The sequence below is a fragment of the Psammomys obesus genome, unplaced genomic scaffold (genome assembly GCF_907164565.1).
Source record: "Psammomys obesus unplaced genomic scaffold, mPsaObe1.curated_primary_1811, whole genome shotgun sequence".
Taxonomy (NCBI): domain Eukaryota; kingdom Metazoa; phylum Chordata; class Mammalia; order Rodentia; family Muridae; genus Psammomys; species Psammomys obesus.
In genome coordinates, this window is record NW_026585895.1 from 44,322,306 (window position 1) to 44,345,517 (window position 23,212).

The 23,212-nt window shown below is 37.6% G+C and overlaps 1 protein-coding gene across 4 annotated transcripts in view; it reads left to right on the forward strand.

Annotated features, from left to right (window-relative positions):
* Strbp (spermatid perinuclear RNA binding protein) overlaps nt 1-23,212 on the forward strand; it is a 114,668-nt gene that overhangs the window by 74,517 nt on the left and 16,939 nt on the right. For all 4 annotated transcript variants that reach the window (XM_055600828.1, XM_055600827.1, XM_055600825.1 and 1 more), the window contains exons 11-15: nt 9,949-10,041; nt 10,618-10,817; nt 15,881-16,039; nt 17,521-17,655; nt 18,084-18,224. In XM_055600828.1, the coding sequence (XP_055456803.1) occupies nt 9,949-10,041; nt 10,618-10,817; nt 15,881-16,039; nt 17,521-17,655; nt 18,084-18,224 (728 nt within the window). The remainder of the gene's footprint in view (nt 1-9,948; nt 10,042-10,617; nt 10,818-15,880; nt 16,040-17,520; nt 17,656-18,083; nt 18,225-23,212) is intronic.

Genomic DNA, 23,212 nt, shown 5'->3' on the forward strand with positions numbered 1-23,212 from the left:
CTTTTCTTTCTTCTGGCTAATTTGGCTGAAAGTTTGCCAATTTTGTTGTGGCCTCCCCCCCCCCCCCCCAAAAAAAAGTCTCTATTATTGATTCTGTGTTGTTGTTTTCTTAACTGTTTCATTAATTTCAGCCATGTGTTGATTATTTCTTGTTTTCTCTCTGGGTATTTGTTCATGTTTTTCTTAATCTTAAGTGTATCATTTAGTTATTAATATGAAATATCTCCTGTTTTCTTGATGATAGGCACTTAGTGCTATGAACTTTGTTCTTTGGATTGTCCTCATTCTGTCACATATATTTTTGTATGTTGATATGTTGTGTTTTTATTTTAGTTCAGTAAATCAACTCTCCACCCCACCCTACACACACAGGGTTTCTCTGTATAGCCCTGTCTTTCCTGCAGCTCTCTCTGTAGACCAAGCTGGCTTCAAACTCAGAAAGAGATACACCTGCCTCTGCCTCCTGAATGCTAGGATTACAGGTGTATACCACATTGCTTGGCTTAAATTCCCCCCCTTCCCTCCCTCCCTCTCCACTTTCTTTTTCTATTTGCACTCCCTCTCCCCCATACAGAGTTTCTCTATGTAGTCCTGGCTGTTCTGGACCTTGCTCTGTAGATCATGCTGGCCTCAAATTCATAAAGATGTGCTTGCCCTGCCTCCCAATTGCTGGGATTAAAGGCACAGCTACACATTTTCTTCTTGATTTCTCTCTTAACCCACTTTTTATTTGCTACTGTGTTTTCTTGTTTCCACGAGTTTGTCTACTTTCTGCCATTTTTATTGTTGTTGAAATTCAACTGTATGCATTTGAGACCAGATAAGATGCAAAATATTCAGTTTTCCTGTATTTGTTGAGATTTACATTGTGTCTGTTTTTTAAATTCTTTATTAATTACACTTTATTCACTTTGTATCCCCCCTATGGTTCCCTCCTTCCTCCCTCCTCCCTCTGCATGCATGCCCCTCCCCAAGTCCACTGATAGGGGAGGTCTTCTTTTCCTTCCTTCTGATCCTAGTCAATTAGGTCTCATCAGGAGTGGCTGCATTGTCTTCTTCTGTGGCCTGGTAATGCTGCTTCCCCCTCAGGGAGAGGTAATTAAAGAGCAGGCCAATCAGTTCATGTCAGAGACAGTCCTTGTTCCTATTACTATGGAACCCACTTGGACCCTGAACTGCCATGGGCTACATCTGTGCAGGGGTCTTAGGTTATTTCCATGCATGGTCCTTGGTTGGAGTATCAGTCTCAGGAAAGACCTCTGTGCTCAGAACACCAACAGCACAGGCTCTAAGATCAACAATCAATAAATGGGACTTAATGAAACTGAAAAGCTTCTGTAAAGCAAAGGACACTGTCATCAGAACAAAATGACGGCCTACAGATTGGGAAAGGATCTTCACCAACCCTATATCTGACAGAGGACTAATTTCCAGTATATATAAAGAACTCAAGAAGTTAAACAGCAACAAATAAGTAATCCAATTAAAAAAAGAGTACAGAGCTAAACAGAGAATTTTTAATAGAGGAATATTGAATGGCAGAGAAACACCTTACACCCATCACCTTACACCCATCAGAATGGCTAAGATCAAAAACTCAAGTGACAACACATGCTGGAGAGATTGTGGAGAAAGGGGAACCCTCCTCCACTGCTGGTGGGAATGTGAACTTGTACAACTGCTTTGGAAATCAATCTGGAGCTTTCTCAGACAACTAGAAATAGCGCTTCCTCGAGATCTAGCTATACCACTCCTAGCCATATAACCAAAAGAGGCTCACGTACACAATAAGGATATTTGCTCAACCGTGTCTGTAGCAGCTTTATGTGTAATAGTCAGAAGTGGAAACAACCCAGATGCCCTCAACTGAAGAATGGATACAGAAATTGTGGTACATCTACACAATGGAATATTGCTCAGCAATAAAAAAACAAGGAAATCATGAAATTTGCAGGTAAATGGTGGGATCTGGAAAAGATCATCCTGAGTGAGCTATCCCAGAAGCAGAAAAACACACACGGTATATACTCACTCATATGGACATATAATATAGGATAAACCTAATAAAATCTGTACACCTAAAGAAACTAATCAAGAGGGAGGACTCTTGCTAAAATGCTCATTCCTTATCCAGAAAGGCAAAGAGGATGGATATCAGAAGAAGGAGAAAACAGGGAACAAGCCAGCAGCCTGACACAGGGGACCTCTGAAAGGCTCTGCCCTGCAGACAATCAAAGTGATGCTGAGGCTTATGGCCAACCTTTGGGCAGAGTGTAGGGAACCTTATGAAAGAAGTGGGAAACAGTAAGATCTGAAGGGGAGGAACTCCACAAGGAGAGCAACATTGTATCTTAATATATGGTCAGTTTTGGAAAAAGTTCCATGGGCTGCTGAGAAGGAAGTTCTTTAGTGTTTGCATAGAATGTCCTGTTAGGTCCTTTTGATTTATAATGTCATTTAACTTCAGAGTTTATTTAGTTTGTGTTTGGCTAACCTATTTGAGAGTGGGGTGTTGAAGTTGTACACTTACACTGTTAGAGTCAGTCTGTGAGTTTTAGATTGTTTCTGTTATGAAATTGGGTGCCCCTTTGTTGTGTAAATGTTTAGGATTGTAATATCCTGTTGGTGAATTTTTCCTTTAAGGAGTATGGATTGCCTTTTCCCATCTGTCTAGTTTTGGTTTGAAATCTATTTTTTCTAAATATTAGAATAGCCTGTTTGTTTCTTACTTCTATTTGCTTAGAATATATTTTTTCTGTCCTTTTACCTGTCTTTAATAAGGAAGTGTGTTTCTTGTAGGCAACAAAAAGACTCATCCTGTTTTCTGATCCCTTTGTTAGTCTGTTTTTATTGTGGAATTGAGATTGTTGCTATTTTTTAGGAGTTACTATTAAGCAGTATTTTTCAATTTTTATTATTTTTTGTGGTGGTATTGATTTTTTTTTTTTTTTAGGCTTCTTATGGTTTACTGTTTTGGGATTATTTGTTCATCCTGTCTCTTGGGTATGTTTAATCTTCTCTTCAGACCAAATTTCTTCTAGTATCCACTGTTGACTTGGCTTAGTAGACATGAATTCCTCAAATTTGTTTTAATCATGAAGGATTTTGCTTTCTCTTTTAGTTATGACTGATCATTTTGCTGGGTATAGTAGTTTGGGCTGATATCGGTGGTCATTCAGAACATGTAGAACATCGAACCATGTTGTACTCTCATTGTTATTCTGATGGGCCTGCTTTTATCTGTGACTTGGTTTTAATATCTTTTCTTTGTTCTGTATACTTTTTTCTCATTATTTAGTATAGGGCAGTCCATGTGATGTGCTTGTGCATGCCTCGCAGGTCGCAGGATCCCCAAGTCCTGATTGTTTTTTGGTATGCTTCTTGTACCATGATAGCATCTCTTTCCTTAGGTTTGGGAAATTTTCTTTCTTTCTTTCTTTTTTTTTTTTGAAAAACAACTTTTATGTCTTTGGCCTGGGTTTCTTGTCCTTTTTTCATACTTTGTATCCATAGATTTGGTCTTTTCATAGTGTCTCAGATTTATTGGATATTTTGTTCTTTGGGATTTTAGATTTAACATTTTATTTAAAGCTGAATAATTCATTTCTTCTACCTCATTGTTCAGACATGGTATTTTCTCTTCCACATGATCCAGTCTGTTGGTGAGCCTTTCCTCTGATCTTTTTGTTTTACTTCCAGAATTTTCCATTTGAAGTTTTATTTGTGGGTTTTCTTCAGAGAGAGTATATTAAACTGTATTTTCTTATTGATTTGTTCTCATTGAACTGTTTTTTCTTCAGTTTTTATTCAGACATGTATCTATTCAAATCATCTTTGAGCTTGAACGTATATAATGCCATTTTGAAGCTCGTTTTTTATGTATCAGTTAAGTTATTTTTCACAGGAATATAATGATGGGGTGTTAATTTCTGGAGGACGCAGACTGTGTTGGCTGTTCTTGTGATGCTATCTAGGCAGCTAGAGTTAGGCTATTTGTGCTGTTTGTTGCATGGGTGTTTGGATCTTTGTTCACTGTTAATCCAGCTTGTTAGCTTCTGGATACATTGAATAATTCTTGGATTTCAGTATTAGGGTGACTCATTCCAAGTGAGTTAGTGGATTGGTGGGCAGGAAATGGCTCTGGGACACTCACCGAGGGCCCTATGTTGAGCTGCATGCTGTCCTGAAGTCCAGCAGGTGGTGAGTAGCTGTCAGTCAGGAAGGTCAATGGATATTAGCTCTAGGAGTTCTTCTCTGGAATTTAGTTCAGATTCTGGATTTGGAGATCATGTGCCTGAGGTGGGTGGTTTGAGGAGAGGATTCTGTTTATGTAATTTAAAAGTTTTTACTATTCACTTTTACAATGTTTTTCTCTCAAATTCCAGTTCACTAACACACTTTATTTTTAATACGCCTTAGCCCTTTGCTCTAGAGACTATGTGGACTCCTGTTTAGCAGTGATAGTCCCTGAATTCTCTTCATGGTCTCACTTCTGTCTTCACTTTGTGTTCTCTGGCTTATCATCATTCCCTGCAATACATACAGCTCTGGTTCTTGATTCTACTTATTGGATCTTCTGTCGATATTTTATGTAGTTCGAATCCATTTTTTATCCACAGCACATTGCTGAACATGGTTTCAGATAAAACACATAGCCATCTTGACTGCCCTTCTCTCTTTAAGCTGGTGGCATTTTTCTTTCTTTTTTGTTTTTTAAATTTAATTTTTTTATTAATTACAGCCTATTCACTTTGTATCCTAGCTGTAGCCAGCATTTTTCTTTTCTTTTTAAAGATTTATTTATTATTTATACACCATATCTTACTATAAATGGTTATGAGCCACCATGCGGCTGCTGGGAATTGAACTCAGGACCTTTGGAAGAGCAGCAAGTGTTCTTAACCTCTGAGCTATCTCTCCAGCCCTGGCATTTTTCTTATGGGGACTGTTTGTGTTGTCTGAGTTGTCTCATATTCCTCAGAAACTCTTTAACACTTCTCATTTTACAGCTTCTTCTTTCACTGGGTGATCTTGCATGCTTCTCTCTTTTTAGAGTAATATATCTGCAGGTAACTTGGACATATTCTCATCATTCCGTCTTCATGTCTTCAATCGTTCCAGCATCTTATTTGATGATCTGCCTTTTTGCTTGTGTAGAATGTTTTATCTTTTGCCTCTCTCTCTCTTTTTTTTTTGTCCTTTTCTAACTTTTCTGTGATTTGAGCTTGTTCTATCATGATGGATTTCTTCTTCATTGCTGCTCAATTATTTGCCTGTTACCTTTCCCTTACCATCTTCAGTGGTTTGCTTTGAGCCCTGATCCTGCTGGAGCTTTGACACAGGTGAGCACTTCTTAAATTTTATGTATATGTCTGTTTTGCCTACATTTATGTCTGTGTAGCACATGTGTGCCAGGTGCCTGCTGAGGCCAAGAGGGAAGGTATCAGCTCCTTTGGATCTGGAGTGATAGTTGAGTTGCTTGCTATATGGATGCCAAGAATTGAACTCAGGTCTTTTGGAAGAGCAACTGAAAAGAATTATTTTTAAAATTTGTTTACATAATCACTGCCATGGTTGAGAAACAGAATATTGTCTATATCTCAGGTACCTTCCATGTGTCCTACCCTTGTTATGTTCTTGCCATTGTGAACTACCAATCCTGATTTTTGGACAGTGTTTTCCTGTATTTCCTAGCTTTCCCACCTGGATGTGCTTTCTTTAATAATTTAATTTGCCTTAAACTTTCTAGAAATTAAGTTGTACCAGCTTAATCTTTTTGTCCAATATTATTTAAGATTAATTCTAGGTGTTGCACTAGTTTGTCATCTTATAGCACTATAGCATCCATTATGAATATGTCATAATTTATTTCTCTGACTTTTGAAGGATTTTTAGGTTATTTAGTATTTTTCAGCTACCCATAGAATTGCTACTAGTACTTTCATGCAATCCTCCTGAGGTGTGTTTCTTGGGGAAAAAAATTTTTTTTTTCAAGACAGGGTTTCTCTGTGTAGCCATGATTGTCTTGGACTCACTTTGTAGACTAGGGTGGCCTTGAACTCCCAGAGATCTATTTTCGTCTGCCTCCCTGAGTGCTGGGATTAAAGGCATGCCCCACCACACCCAGCTCTGTCTTGGAAATATTACAGGCAGCAAATGACCTAGAAATTTGTCCAGTATACCCTTCTTCCAGCAAAGTATGACAGTTCCTGTTGCTCTCAATTCTCAACATTGCTGTTGCTGGACACTTTTGTGACGTGAAATGCTGCTTTTGAGTATCTTATGATTACTTTCTCTTGGTTTTTCGAGCTCCATTGCCATCTTACTTATCTTTGTTCTTATTTGAATTTCTGAATTCTAAATATTAAAAATATTCCAGCATTCAATCCTTAGTCTTTGTCTTTATTTACACTTTCTTCATTCAGTCTTCTGTCTTGAAATGTCTTCTTTTTACCAAAAATGACCCTAAATTTGTACTTGTTACTAGCCCTTCAGTCCACATGATCAAATGAATGTCTGGCTTAGTAACAGTTTAGACCTAAGATAGTTAAGATCTAAACTTTTTTTAAAAAAAATCTTAATTTTTATTTTATGTGCATGAGTGTTTTGCCTGCATGTGTGACTGTGCGCCATGTATGTTCCTGGTGACTGTGTTTGTTCAAAAAGGGTGTCAGAACCCCTGGAACCACCCATGTAGGTACTGGGAATTGAACCTAGCTCCTCTGGAGGAACAGCCAATGTTAATTGCTAAGCCATTGCTTCAGTTCCTAAAATCTAAACTCTTACCCTCTGTGTCTGTTCTTTTTCGCAGGCAGTGGACATTTTCTATCTTTTATATTTGGCCAAAATTTGTCGAGTAGATCTAGAGTTCTCTTATTGATTACTGAGAACTGCTTTTTTAAAAATTTTTAATCTTTTGATTTTTAAAGATCTATTTATTTTATGAGTGTACTATTTGCATGTACACCTGCATGCCAGAAGAAGGCACAACATCATTTTGTAGATGGTTGTGAGCCGCCATGTGGTTGCTGGGAATTGAACTCTGGACCTGCAGAGGAGCAGACATTGCTCTTAACCACTGAGCCATCTTTCCAGCCCCTGAGAACTGTTTTAATAAATCTTTATTATACACAGTACTTTGATAAGTGGTCACAATCTGGGCCAAATGTTTAGAGGTTCTTCATCTCTTATACATTGAAGGTAAGGGTTCACACAGACTATCAAAAGAAGCAAGATAACTTAATTTGGAGCGAAGTAGTACAGATTAGAGGAATACATTGGCAAAATTGACATGAGTAAGCATACTTAGGGACTCCATTTGTTTGGGGCTTTTTATGTTGTTTAAGAAAAAAGAGTTTGGGTATAAATGGGCATAGTTTGGGTGGTACTGTATTTTGATTGTTAGATTAGGTCATACATTTTTTCCTACTGTATTCCTTCCCATAATTCGTCTGATTTTAATCATATGCACACCCACATAAGATGATAATGGGGTGATTCTCTCTAAAAGTTTGCTAGGTGATGCAATTTTACCATAATTGGCACCCAAACCACTTCAGGCTAATTCTGCTCTTCTGTTCACATTTGCACATGTTGGGAATACACTTGAGTAGAAATTGTATAAATTTGATTGCTACTAGGGGTGAAGAAATTTAAACTATTGTTCAGAGATGAGAGTACGTGTTGCTCAATGCAGTTTGAGCATTGAGGACAGTCTGAGATTTTTAAATGCATTCTTTCGAGATGGATATGTGCACGTAGCAGTGCAGGTAAAGAAAGTAGGCTGCCAAGTACACCATTAAAAGGTGATGTGCACGCAATAACCAAAACCAAATGGGGCCCTAGTTGCTGAAAACTTTCCTGTGAGTGCCTGCATCACTGTTATATGTCATGTTGTAATTAGTCTCCACCACTGTGCCTAAGCTTTTTGAGGACAGGAGTATATTTGTCCCTGTTACATGTTAAATACTTAAAATTGCCTTATATGGTAAGTGCTGAAAATATGTTACTGAATGAGTCTATAATGGGAATGACAAGAGGTCCTGGCTATGAGTGCTTGTGAGGACTAAGTAATTACATGTAAAGAATAAGGATGGTACCAGACCTATGTGGTGAACACCTAAATTTTATGAAAAAATATTTTGCCTCAGAAATTATCTCATTTCTAGACCATGAAGGTTAAAATGATTGCTTTTTATAAATGTAAGTCTGTGTTTTTCCTTGGTTAACTGTGATCAGCACCAGGTATTTGAGCTCCTCCCCCCCTCCCCAATGGCAGGGCTGATAAGGTGAAGCCACAGAACTCTATCTATGTATTTGGCATGGATAAACCCATTTATTTAGCCAGCTTATAATTTCTATTCAGTTAAGGAGCTGCTTTTAATATAAGGTAATGAGAAAGAGAAAGATAGAATAAACATAGTTCCTTTTTAAAGCTCTAGAAGACTGACTGACTTAGAGCTGTTTGCAAATGAGACAGTAACACTAAGCAGATGCCGCTTTTTTTTGGTGGAGAACAAGATTGAGCTGACTGGAAAGTGCTGACATGAGTGATCACTGAACTTCGTGATTATGCCAAGGGACACTAAGTCTTGATAGTGAGAAAATGCAGAATTTCACTGTTGTTGCATATTTTTCTTAGAAGTATCTAGAAATCTTGTGGCATGAATATCTTGAGTATAACTTTTCTTAGAAAAAGTCCTATTAATTGATATTAAGACATAATTCATTAATGTTCTTGAACAAGCTGATGTCCTTTCCTCTCTTTCTCTTTTGAAACTTGAGCAGCAAAGCTTCTCTTATGCCTGGGAACATTGCTAATTGGTTGCTTTATCCAACATTTGTATTAGTATTAGTTTAGGTTTCTTTCCATTATGTTGTTCTTAAGTCTCATGTTAAGATACGTTATAAAATAGAAGCCAAGTAGAAACTGCACCTTTGAAGTGAAGTTAAGGATACATAAAAAATATATATGCAAATAGGCAATAATATACAGTGTTCTTCTGATTAAGTAGGAAGTTGATAATGGGAGAAAAGCCTCATAGAAAACTGTAAATAAAATTCTGCAGAAGACTTAAAGAGGCAGAAGACTTACAATTTGATGATGAGATTTATAAAAACATAGGTTTTAATATATTGACAAGCAATTTAGAAATACTTAAAAAGATAGATGAATTTTTCTATATGTAACTGCTTTCTATCATTGATACATAGATGACAGACTTCTTGTTCATGTTCATAACAGATGTGAATATGTGCCATTCTAGACTGTTTAGTCTCTGTACTAAAGTATCTTAGGCTGGGTAACTCATAAATGATAAAGGGTTATTATTCACAGTTATGTAAGCTGGAAGTCTAAGCTCAAAGCTCCAGCAGAGTTGATGTTTGGGATGTCTGTTAGTGGTCCCCACCCCACCCCCCCTTTTTTTTTTTTTTTTTTTGAGACAAGGTCTGACTATTTAGCTCTGGCTGCCCTGGAATTCGTTATGTAAAACAGGCTGACCTCAAAGCTACATAGACCTTCCTGTCTCTGCCTCCCTAGTACTGAGATTAAAGGTTTGCGCCATCACTGCCCAGCATTTGGTAATAGTGCATTTCTTACAGATGGCACCTGCTATATGTCTCCATCTCTTTCAGGCATATTTTACAAGCTCACTAATGCTCATTAAGATTTTGCCTTTCACAAAACCTTTCTCTCATTGCATAGGGAATTAAGATTCAGCATATGAACTTTAGGAGGACAGAAGAACCAGATCATAGCATGCACATAGACATGAGCATACCTGAATAAATACAGCATAGGTATTTATAAAAATGATAATAAATGGTTTCAAAAGAACATTGTACGTTCTAGATGGTATTTTAACTGATCTTTTTTTGAGATTTTTCCAGTCATATTAAATAGGATTATTGTTTTAATTGACAGTGAAGATCTGTAATTGTTTGTAGGTGCTGGGTCTTCAGCTCTAAAGAGGCCATTTGAAGATGGATTAGGGGATGATAAAGATCCCAATAAGAAGATGAAACGAAACTTAAGGAAAAGTATGTAAATCCTTTATTCTTATTGGGGGAACTAAAGAAAGTTTATAGCTTCAGAAAAATAAGAAAGGAAGAGTTTCGTTGACTTAGAATTTTAAGAATAGACCTTAGTTGACAAAATTGGTAAATGAAGAATTTTGAGTTTCTAAGTTACATTGCTTAAGACATCAGTGCTGACAAATAGATATTAATGTGACATTTTTTCCATCATATTAGCACAAGAAATTTAAAGACTACTCATGGGGCTTGAATTTGTATTTCAAAAACTATCAATGTTTTTAAACATGTGAGAAATTTAAAAACATTTCTTTAGATTTATTTTATACCTATGAATGTTTTGCCTGCAGATCAGAAGAGGGTGTTAGGTACGTGGAGTTAGAGATGTGGTGAGCCTCCATGTGGGTGCTGGGGACTGAACCTAGGTCTTCTGCAACAGCAACAAGTGCTCTCACCTTCTGATCCATCTTTCCATACAATCACAGGGGGAATTTTTAGTGATTAATAGGAGCTACAGATGTATAGTTTGAAGCAGAATGGCTTTCTAGCTAATTTTTAATCTAATTTCTCTTTCTTTCATAGTTCTGGATAGTAAAGCAATAGACCTTATGAATGCACTAATGAGATTAAATCAGATCAGGCCTGGGCTTCAGTATAAGCTTTTGTCACAGTCTGGCCCAGTTCATGCCCCAGTCTTCACAATGTCTGTAGATGTGGATGGCACAACATACGAAGCCTCAGGACCATCCAAGAAAACAGCAAAGCTTCACGTGGCGGTGAAGGTACAGTATTCTTTTACTGACTTTCTTTGTTTTGTTCTGATAAAATGCTTACCTGTGTCTTTAAGGAAAATAACATAGAAACTCCTCACCTGTGGATCACATTTGTTTTGTGACATAATATATGTTAATTGCATGTAATTTAGAAAATAAAGAAAAATAAGTCTGTAATAGCATATTTGTGAGGAAAAGATAATATTTATATATGATACATTGCTCATGTTGATGCTGTGTTCTTGAGAATATTTTTGTAGGGAATAGTATTAAAGATTTTGGAGCAATGATGTATGTAGACAAAGCCTAAATAATGAAAGCTCTCAATAAATAAATACATTTGATTTATTGTAGACAAAAACCGAAATGTCACAGATCATGCATGTGCATTGAAAACTGATAACTTATTTAAATTCTCTCATAAGAGTATATGATGTTGCCGGTGCAGGGGCACACCTCCTCCCAGCACTGGGGGGAGGCAGAGGCAGAGGCAGAGGCAGGTGGATCTCTGTGAGTTTGAGGTCAGCCTGGTCTACAAGTCCAGGACAGCCAAGGCTACACGGAGAAACTCTTGTCTTGAAAAAAAAAAAAACAAAAAAAACAAAGAAGAGTATATGGTGTAAAATAGTCTGTTTTCGTGAACATTACATTTGCTGAAATACTGTTAAAGTAGATGCTAGATGGTAAGGTAAGCACTATGGAGTTTAATGTAGATAAGATGGAGACACAACGCATACATGGAAAGTGTATAAATATTAGATCAGAAAAAAACTGGAAAAATATTAACAATGTGAAAAATATTCTGCCTTTTTAAAATAAGTTTGGTTGTTAAGTGTGATGAGTGTATGAGTTTAAAATGAGACTGTGAATAGAACCCAAGGGTTTAAGACTAAAAAGAGTTTGGAAACTGTTCTAGTTGTTTTACTGCTGTGATAAAGACCATAACTAAAATCAGTGTGAGCAGAAAAAGGTTTATTTCACCTTACACCTTACACCTTACACAGAGTCCATCGTGAAGAGAAGGGAGAGCAGAAATCTGGAGGGAAGAATTGAAGCATACACTGACAGGTTAATCTTAGAGAAGCATTGTCTTGATTGAAGTTCCCTCTTCCCAGATGACATAAACTAGTGTCAAGATGACAAAACCAAAACAAAACTCACTAGTGCAGATGAGCTGTACTGTATAACCTGAGAATGAACCACAAATTTAAAACTATATTCTGCAACAAGTGAAACAAAAAGCTTGTGAAATTAGCTATGACATAAGACTAGTCAGTTGATTCTGAGAGTCACAGTTATTATGTTGGTTTTATAGGTTAAGTGGGCATTTCTTCACAAAATTGGATACCAGTATCTTCTTTTTACCCTATGATAGTAGCCTTATAGCAACTTGCGGTACAGTAAAATTTGCAGGTTTCTTGGTATAGTGTTTCTGTTAATTTTCTTGAGAATTTTAAGCTCAGTTGATGTGTTTAATAGGTTTGTTTTCTAGATACTTATGCTTATTTTAATAAACTGATTTTACTTGTTTTTGTGTTGACATTGATTTCAAACAAAGTTTGGTTCTGCTGGAGAAAGTAGAATATTACAATTGTTAAGTAGGTAAAAATAGATTTTATACAGGAAGTATTACAGTGAGGTTGTAGTGAGGAAAATACCTCTGGATATAACTGAACTTAATTTTCATTCCAGATTTATTGCCAAAGGTCAGAGAGGGATGAATAGGTGGGGGTGGGAGATTACTAAGTGGAAACATGAGGGTTAAAGCAGGATTTCTGGCTAAACAAAAGTAGAAGGATTTCCTTTTAAAAGGGCTGTGTGTGTGTGTGTGTGTGTGTATGTGTGTGTGTGTGTGTGTGTCTTTGTCTTTGTGACTGTACGAGTATATACACAGAAGAGTGCATTGGATGCTCTCTTATCACTTTCTGCTTTATTCTTTTGAGGCAGGGTCTATCCCTGAATCTGGGGTTTGCATATTCTGGGCTATGCTGGAAGCCAGCAAGTCCCACCCATCCTTTTGTCTCTGCCCCACATGGAGCTGAGATTACAGGTATGTGCAGGATGCTGTGCATGTTACATGGTGCTAGGATCCAAACCCAGGTCTTCACTGTTGTGCAGCAAGAAACTTAACTCCTGTACCAGCTGTTCAGCCCCTAAGTAGCAGGATTCTTTCTGAAGGCAGGCCAGGGTAATTGGACATCATATGTGAGGTGAGAGGATTTTGTCAGATGCTGTGAATGATTTACTAGGAACAGAACCAACTTAATATAACAGGATTCCTGCTGCAATGGGCTATTGGGAATAAGGACCAAGGATGGAGCCTAATTTAAGAAATGGTCTAGAGAATCCTAGCTAGAGTTTGGTCAAGAAGAGTTTTACCAATTATAGAGAGCTGAGAACTCTTCACTGCTGACTTCTGTAGCCTATGCTAGTACTCTGAGGTGTGTGATAGAAAATGACTCAAAATTTCTTGTTAGTTCTGTCCCTTATCTGTCAACCCTCCCTCTAGATTGAATCAACAACTTCATGTATGCAGGTAAGAGCTCTACTTCTGAGTGATGCCTCTACCTTTTATTAGTTATTTTAAAGGTTTATGTATTTTTATACGTTTTGCCTGTGTGTGTATGAGTGTACTGGTGCCTGCAGTGGTCAGAAGAGAGTGCTGGGTCTCCTGGACCCAATTATAGGTAGTTGTGAGCCACTACCTGGGTGTTGGGAACCTAACCCAGGACCTCATCAAGTTCAGCCAGTGCTCTTAATGGCTGACGCTCTTTCCAGCCAGCCCTTATCTGTTATTTAAAAGTAGTGTTAGGTATCTATTTGTATTGAAAGTGGATAGTGAGCCAGGCAGTGGTAGCGCATGCCTTTAATCCCAACACTCAAGAGGAAGAGGCAGACAGATTTCTCTGAGTTCTAGGCCAGCCAGGGCTACACAGAGAAACCCTCTCTCTCTCTCTCTCTCTCACACACACACACACACACACACACACAAAGGAAAATGGATACTATATCTTTCATGAGATAATATATCACTTTTAAGAACTATTTGTAAATGTGCTGAATTGTGTTGCTGTCTTAATAAGTAAATGACTGAGGACAAGTGAGGAAAGCAAAGAAGTGGTACTAAATAATTAGCATTGCAGTTTTATATCGTCTGTGTTAAGCTGGAAAGCATTCTCTCCCATGCTGTGATTCTGAGATTTGAACCTAGGGTCTGATAATCCTAGTCCAGTGCCCTAGTTCTGAGATAACATTTCTCTATTTGCCTTTTTACTGGAGGAAACAAGCCCTGTTAATGGTGATACTTGCCTTTTGATCTACAATAAGGCATTATTAATGTTAGTTTTGTACCCAGGCTCTTGTCCAGGTGAGGTTTCTCAGGGAGAGCATTATTTACAGGACTCAAAGGAGCAGGTGTGTTCTCTATGAGATAATGATGTGACTAACCAAATGTTAATCAAATATTAGTGTACGTAGTGTAAAGTGCTATATGAGTACTTTCAGAACTTAAGATATTAAAAGAGGTTCTTGGTTTTTTGCCAAATAAACTCAAGGAATTTATTTAATGACAAGAATGCCAGGTTCCCCATATGTGAATTGGATGAGTTAATTTCAAATTTGCTTTGAACAGAGTTCAACTTTTAAAAGCCCCCTCTTTTGTTTGGAGTATTACTGTTTTATCTACATTAGTAAACTATTTTCTACAGGTGCCATTTTCTGCAAAGACTGCTTTTTTTTTTTTAATGTTTTTTGGCTATTTTTTTTAAAGATTTATTTATTTATACATATGAGCACTCTATTTGCATGCTTGCATGACAGAAGAGACCATCAGATTCCATCATAGATGGTTGTGAGCCACGATGTAGTTGCTGGGAATAGAACTCAGGACCTCTGGAAGAGCAGACAGTGCACTTAACCTCTGAGCCATCTCTCCAGCTCCCCAAAGACTGTTTTGGTGTGTGTGTGTGTGTGTGTGTGTGTGTGTGTGTGTGTGTGTGTGTGTGTGTGTGTTTTAATTTGGCCACTGTAACAGCTTTTTGAGTCACCTGTTAAGTACAGTTGGTGTAATGGAGAAATAGCACATTGCTTACATACTCCAGCAACCGAAAGCTCATCTTTTAAACTCTACCGCTAAATCCGTGGACATAGTGTTTTAATTAAAGCATTAATTAATAGCTCAGTGATGAGTGTGTAATAGCCTGGCAAGGCCTTGAAATAAAGCAAAAATGCTTTAATCAATAACTCACAAACTGGTATTAACCTATTTTAAAAGATACTAGTGAATTCATTCTCTTGTTTATTGGAAAAGCAGTATAATCTGGAAGGGGAAGGGTAAAGATTGATTTACATGTTTGTACACATGCATATTTGCATACAAACACATATAGGCATTGTAAAAGCTTTGTTTAGAAAACCGAGAAACCCTAGAACTATAAGACTATGAAACCTTGAGAGAGATGTATAGAAAGGAACACAGCTGGAAATTGTGGTTTTTCAGGCAAACTGATTTAAAGGTAAAACACAAAGGCAACCAAATACAACAGGACAAAGCAATACCAAAAAGCTCTTAGTTCCATCCCTTGGCCAATTTTTCTTCATGGTTGTGTCATAGAATTTAGAAGTCTGCTGATCCAGTCTTCCTCTTTTGCAGATAGAGAAATTGAAGATCAGAGGAGAGTGATAGGATTAAACTTTTAAGTCTTCTTTCTAGTTTACTTTCTTTTTTTAGGTGCTATTTGACCCTCCTCATTTTTCCTTGTTTGAGTTTGACTGTGCTGTATGTTCTCTTTACTGTTCACCTCCGAATTAAATGAACTAACAACAGCTTTAGGCTTGAATTTCTGAAGTCTTTAAGCTAGGTACTCTGAGGACTTGTTCCCGTTTTCATGCAGTGCTCTCCTGGATCGTGGCCTGGACTGGACCAAGCACTTACATATGTAGCACCATTCTTGTTCTTCACAGGGGTTTCAGGAAACTAAGTGTTATGGATTTTAAAAGTTTCTGATCAGAATTTCAGCTGTTCTTTTTCATTTTGGTAACAATAAAAATGTGTTTTAATGGAATTTGTACAGGTTTTACAGGCAATGGGATACCCAACAGGTTTTGATGCAGATATTGAATGTATGAGTTCCGATGAAAAATCAGATAATGAAAGCAAAAATGAAACAGTGTCTTCAAACTCAAGCAATAATACTGGAAATTCTACAACTGAGACCTCCAGTACCTTAGAGGTATACTTGAGTCCTTTTCTTCCTAAGAATAAAGTAGTATGAGTACTGTGGAAAACCTTAGAGATATGACTCATAGAGGCATGTATTACTAATATTCTGCCTTATTTCTTTGAGTGGTGCTAGTTATCAAGTGCTAGATCTTTTGCACAGTAGGCAAACACTTCATCACTCTGCCACAGCTGGAGCTCTCTATTTGCTTTTTTGTTTTGTTTTGTGTATTTTTGAGACTGGGCTTCTAGTAGTCTCCAACACCCTGTATAGCTGAGGTTGACATTGAACTTGTAACCCTCCTGCTTCTACATTCTAAATGCTGGGATTACAGGAGCATTGTCACAACATTTGGCTGTTTGACCTTTATTGTGCCCAGATTTATTTCGAGTATATTCATGAAGGCATTTACATGCAGCTTTACACCTTGATCTTCTTTAGTGAACTCCTAAAAAGAATGTCACCACACCTATGTGAAAAGTAGTTATACCCTAATATAATAGCGTACTGGCCATGGAAATTACTTCTAGAATGTCATAATTATAATGTGTCAAGACTCTCAGTAATAACCAAAGGATAAAAACCTAAAAGATCTACTGGAATAAACTTTTTTTTTTTTTGAGGTGTTTGCTAAACTGAGGTACATGAGGATATGCATAAGTTCACTATTTAATGTGTGAATCCCACAGGAGGGTATAGAATGCCTACTGTGTATTTCATAATAGTCATTCCTGGACTGTTAATTAGTCGCCCCAGAAAATAGAATAGGATAAGTCTAAGTACTGAGTATGTACAGTGTGTCAGGAGGAGCTTCTGTTAATTGTGTTCTCTCTAAAGAATTGGCTTTGAAATAATAGCGAGAACTCACATTTTATGTATTTGAAGAAAGGTGTTTATTGGGTATTAAGGAAGCACATACACATAGCAGACATACAGAGAAAAAGGCTCTCTGCAAAGTGAGATTTCATCTCAGCAGCTCAAAACAGAAGGTAATCCCTTATCCTGTGTTTCTCTAGTAGGCATCTGCTCTGTAACACAGTTTTACAGTGATGAGACCAGGGAATAACTGGCTTTATTGTTATTTCTAAAATTACAATCCATAGTCTATAGTCTATTATTTTTATAGTAGGTCTTCAGTTTAGAGGGACTGCATATCTAAAGTTAAAAAAATGGTGAGCCTTCAAGTCATCAAGCAAATTCCAGTCTCTGCTTTGTTAGTTACTTGCAGTGTTAGAACACGAACAGTATAGCTCAGACACTGGAGTTTTGAATGCAGCAGTCCTGCTTCAAAAGCAGGTTGTTGAGTTGACTACAGTATTACTGCTTATAGAGTTTCCTCACCTTTGATAATGTTTTGCCCTTAAATGTTTTAAAGTTTTAAATTAATTAATGTTTTAAATGAATTCATGAGTTTACCTTTTAGCATATTGATATCAAAAGGAAATTCAGTGTTTTGAAGTCTTCATTCAGTCTTTCTTCTCTGTTCCTTTTAGGTAAGAACTCAGGGTCCTATCCTCACAGCAAGTGGCAAAAATCCTGTGATGGAGCTCAATGAAAAAAGAAGAGGTCTCAAGTATGAACTCATCTCAGAGACTGGTGGAAGCCATGACAAGCGCTTTGTAATGGAGGTGTGTACCTAGATATATGCCCACCTTATTTTTTTTTTTTTTTTCTCACAGACATCAGACAGTAAAAAGCATTCTAGACTTTCATTAAGCTTTTATTATTGTAAGAACATTATTTGGCTTTCAGTATTTTCTTCTTCATGTATTTTTTAAAAAAACTCATTTTTTTTTTTTTTTTAGATTTATTTTCTGTTTTGCCTGCATGTGTGTATGTGTATGTATATCATTGGTTTGCCTGTTGGATCCCCTGAAACTGGAATTACAGATGGTTGTGAGCCACAGTGTGAGTGCTGAGAGTTGAACGTTGGTCCTTTGCAAGAGCATCAAGTGCTCTTACAGCTAAGCTGTCTCTCCAGCCCTGTGATGTCTTGGAATTAAAAGCACACGGAGGGAGTTGTCTGAGATAACATACATGCTCTCTTAAATCTTAGGTAGAGGTAGATGGACAGAAATTCAGAGGTGCAGGCCCAAACAAGAAAGTGGCCAAGGCAAGTGCGGCACTAGCTGCCCTGGAGAAGCTCTTTTCTGGACCCAATGCAGCAAATAACAAAAAAAAGAAGATCATTCCTCAGGTATGAGTTAAGCAACCTTTGTAATACTCTCAAATTTCCTGCTTATTTGCTGTTTTAAATTTTAATTTTTTTAAACCCAGTACTTGGGAAGTGAGGCAGGCAGATAGATCCCTGTGAATTTCAGGTCAGCCTAGTCTATGTATCAAGTTATAAACCAATCAGGGCTACATATTTATTTGAGTCTCTCTCTGAATGCATGCCACATGTGTGCAGGTACCTACAGAGCCCAGATGAAGGTGTGGGATCCTCTGAAGGGAGAGTTGCAGGTGGTATAGGCAGTTGGTAGCCACCAGAAGTAGATACAGGTAACCAAACTCAGAGCAGTAAGCACTCTTTAACTGCTGAGCCATTTCCCTCCCCCTACCATATTTTCAGTTGATATATAAGGTAATGGGTTTCATTGTGACATTTTTATACATGTTTGTCATTGTACTTGTTTTTCTCCTAACCCATTGCCATCTCTGTTCCAATTTTCTTCCCCAATTGCTGGTACCTTTTCTTCTTCTCAGTGTTCTTACTTTGTGTAGCATAATGACCTCCAGTTCCATGCACTTTTCTGGAGATACCATAATTTTGTCTTCTCTACAGCTAAATAAAATATCCTCCTCCCTGGTTGTGTTTGTGTATGTATACAAAATTTACATTTCCACCAGTAGCAAATAAAGAATCTTCTTTTAAAAGAATATTATTTTATGTGTATGGGTATTTTGCCTACATGCATATATATGTGTACCATGTGTATACCTAGTGCTATGGATTCCCTAGAACTTGAGTTATAAACAGTTGTGAACCGCCATGAGGATGCTGGGAATTGAAGTTGAGTCCTCTAGGGGAACAGCCAGTGCCCTCAACTGCTGAGCCATTTCTCCAAGCCCTGTTATAAGGATTCTTAATTTACATTTTTGCTAGAATTTGTTGTTTGTATGTGTGTTTTCTAGGGTGGTGGGACCATACTGGTGGGTAAATCTGAGGACCTTGGTTGGGCATGGTAGGCAAACACTCCACCACTTATCTATGCATCCAGCCCTGTTTTCTTGACAATAGATTTTCTGACTCAGGTGAGATGGAACCTCAGTGTATTTATCTTTGTTTTCTCTGATGGCTAAGAATGTGTTGAATGTTATTTGAAACATTGATGGCCATTTATATTTTTCCTTTGAGAACTGTCTATTCCATTTTATTAGTCTTTTTTTTGAGTGAAATTGTTTTTTTTTTTTTTTTAATTTAATTTTTGGAGTTCTTTACCAATAATTTTCTGTCTGGTGTGCAGTTGGCCAAGACTTTTCTTCCATTCTGCACACTGCCTTAGCATCATTTTGATAACTTTTTTTTTTCCCTGTGTAGTGGGAGGTTTTTAATCTCATGCAACCCCATTTTTGCCTATTCTTTGATTTTATTCCCTATACCATTGGAGCTCCTTTCAGAAAGCCATTGCTGACTCCTGTATTGTCAAATGTTTTTCCCTTAGCAGTTTCAGAGTTTCTGATCTTTCTTTAAGGTCTTCGATCCATTATAGGTTTTTGTTTGTTTATTTGTTTCCTGTCTGGGTGAGAGATTGGTCCTTAGTTTCATTCCTCTACATGGGTATCCTTTTTCTTTGTTGATGAGATTGTCTTTTTCTTTTCTTAATGTTTGTTTTTAACACTTTTGTCAAACCATAGTGGCTCTAGCTGTGTAGACTTATTTCTAGATCTTCTAGTTTAGTCCCTTGATCCTTCCCTGTTTTGTGCTAGTACCATGTGGTTGCTATTACTATGGCTCCATAGTGTAGGTTGAAATGAGCTATTACAATATTTCTAGTTTTATAGTTCACTGAGAGATTGTTAAGCTCTGATTAGATTTATTTGTAGGTATTTAAGTTAGTAACTTAGAATTTGGATATTTTTTTGGCAAATTTGTTTTTTATGTAGAAAAGTTACTAATTTTTATTTGTCAATTTTGTATTCTGTCACTTTGCTGAGAGTGTTTATAAGATTTAACCTTTTTTTGGTGATATCTTTTGGGTCTTTTAAGTATAGATATGATCTTGTTGTTTGCAAACAAGTTAATTTGATTTCCTTCCTGTTGTAGGACTTTGAGCACTGTATTAAATAACAGAAAAAATAGGCATACATCTCATTTCTGATTTTTTTCATGTTTAGAATAATGTCAGCTCTAAGTTTGTTGTATATAGCGTTTGTTACATTGAGGTATGTTCTTTCTATTCCTAGTTTCTTTGAGGTGGGAGACATACTTGTCAAGGCATGCTTGTGAAGATAGAATAACTTGCAGAAATCGGTTCTGTTGTATCTATACAATGTGGGCTTTGAATCTCTAACTTGGGTCAGTAGGATCAGTACAGCCACCCTTACCTGCTTAAGCCAATTCATTGGCCCTCTTCTGGAACTTTTTTTTTTCTTTTTTTTTTTAGCTTTTTATTGATTCTTTGTGAGTTTTACATTATGCACCCCAGTCCCGCTCATTCTCATCCCCTTGGATCCACCCTCTACCCTTACAGCCTCCCCCCCAAAAAATAAAAAACACACAAATAAAACCAAACAGAAAAACCGTCTCGTTGGGGAAACTGTAGTGTGTCACAGTGTGTCCCACAGTATGTCCCTCTGTCCACACATCTTCGCTTGTGAATGTTCATCGCAGTGACTCATTGGTCTGGTTTGAGGTTTCTGGCTTCTATCACACTATCAATATTGGATCCTCTCTTGGCCTCCTCCTAGTTATCCTGTTGTTGCCCTGTGTCATGGCGATCCTGCAGCTTTGGATTAGCAGGACCAGTTCTTTCTCACACCCCAACAGTTCACAGATGATGTAGATTTTGGAGTGGGCCAAGTCAAAGGTCTGAATCTAGGCCTAGGTGTTTATCCGCACCACTAGGGTGAGCTCTCCAGCACTGCTTCAGCTAGGGCATCCAATGCTGCCATCAGTGTAAGCTCTCCCATGCTCACACTCTTGGGGCTGGCTTACCTGAGTGACCTACACCAGGGCCCATTCTACTGTGCTGCCCAGGCAAAGTGCAGAGCTGCTTTCTTGCTGTCACAACCCAATGACAGTTCTCTGTTAGGTTGCAAAGGAAGGGACCATCACCTCCAAGCTCAGACAACCTCGTAGGCTGCCTCATGGCAGACAGTATCAGAGTCAGCTTTCCCGCAGTCAGGCCTTTGGGGCTGGCTCACCTACACCTCTGCCACAAAGGCGAGCTTCATTGTACTGCTTGGATGAGGCACAGGTTATGCTCTGTGTTGTTCTGTACTGTTGAGGTGAGAAGTGGCCCATTGTTACCTTAGCATAGCAGTTAGAGGTCCCAGCCCAAGGCAAGTCAGGTGGAATTTTTTTTTTTAAACTCATAAAGAGATGTTGAACATTGTCAAAAAGCCTATTCTGCATCTGTTGAAATGCTCCTGCAATTTCTGCCTTCAAGTTTGTTTATGTGCTATTTTAGTGTTTTTTTGTTTTGTTTTATTTTTATTATTTGTGTGTGTGTGAAATTGTCTGTTTACTGTTTTTTCCAAGGTAGGGTTTCTCTTTGTAGCCCCGGCTGTCCTGGAACTACCTCTCTATAGACCAGGCTCTTGAATTCACAGAAATCTGCTTGCCTTTGCCGCCAGAGTGCTGGGATTAAAGGTGACCCACCCCACAATAGCTAAAATTGTTTATTCTTAAGACTTGGCAGCTTTCTCTTTGGGATAGGTTGTGAATAATGTATATTAAGATAGTACTTCTCTTTTCAGTGGGCTTTTGTTTTATGCCCATAAAATTGGCCTGTTAAGTTAAAGATTGGCAAGTTCTATGGAAAGAGAACTTGTCTCAAAAATTCAACCTACCAGTCAACCAACCGACCCAGCTACCTTCCCAAAGCAAAGCTAAATGGAAAAAAAAAAGTAGAAGAAATATTTAACAGTGAGGAACTGAAGGAACATGGAATTACTACCAAGATTTTCTCAGTTGTTCTCTCTGTTTATGTTAAATTTCTGAGCACAGGACTGATAAATTTTGTGGAGTGTGAAATCATTGTTGGTACAGTAAGTAGTAGAGGTGATTTGGGCTTTGTAATATGAACATTTGTCAAGTTCAGGTCACTGCCTGACTACCCAGAGCTTGTACCATTTTACTCTTACCTATCTTGTCCTTCTACATTGACAGAGAGACAGAGAGACAGAGACTGACTGTGTGCGTGCATGTGTGTGTGTGCGTGTGTGTGCGTGTGTGTGTGTGGTGTGTCTGTAGCACAAAACATGACTTCTGCTTTGGGAGTGTCATACCACTAAAGGACCAGGATCTTTATAAGGTATTTGGAAAAGGTAGCTTCTTTAATTATATGTATTAGTGTAAGATTTTTCCACCCCTTCATTTTTGTATCACGAAGACATTTTTAGACATGTTTTAGGTCTCAGTTATGTACATAATTATGAGGAAAAAGATACTGTGTGTAAAATGTTAGACACATTGTCAACCTCATAGTGAGTGCTGGTGGTGATCCTAATGTCTGAATACATTATGTGGTAGAAACAAATACATTGTTTAGACTAATCAATGAAACTTAGACTATTGGAGCTTCAATGAAACATTATATTTAGATTATTTTACATATGGAAGGTTCATTATAGGAGGGTAGAGTACCATCACATTTACAGAGGAGGAAATTAAAAAACTAATTAGGTAGTTAAATGTTTAGTTGATATAGAAGATCCCTGTCAAAGGCACCACTGGGTGAAGGAGAAGAGGAGATTAGGGGGAAAGGATCAAGGAAAAACAAAGTATATGTAAAATGAGACAGTGGAACCCATTGTACTTGATGCAGGTGGATCTTTCTGAGTTCAAGGCTAGCCTGGTCCAAAACAAAACAAAAAAAAAACCCCAAACCCAAATTTGTCTCCCTCTTCCTTTTAAATGATGAAATAGGAAAAGCAATTATATTTTCTGTGTGGCTTTACAAAGAAAAACAATGTAAGAAATGTGCTCCAAGGAACATTAGTACTCCTAGGTTACTCTGT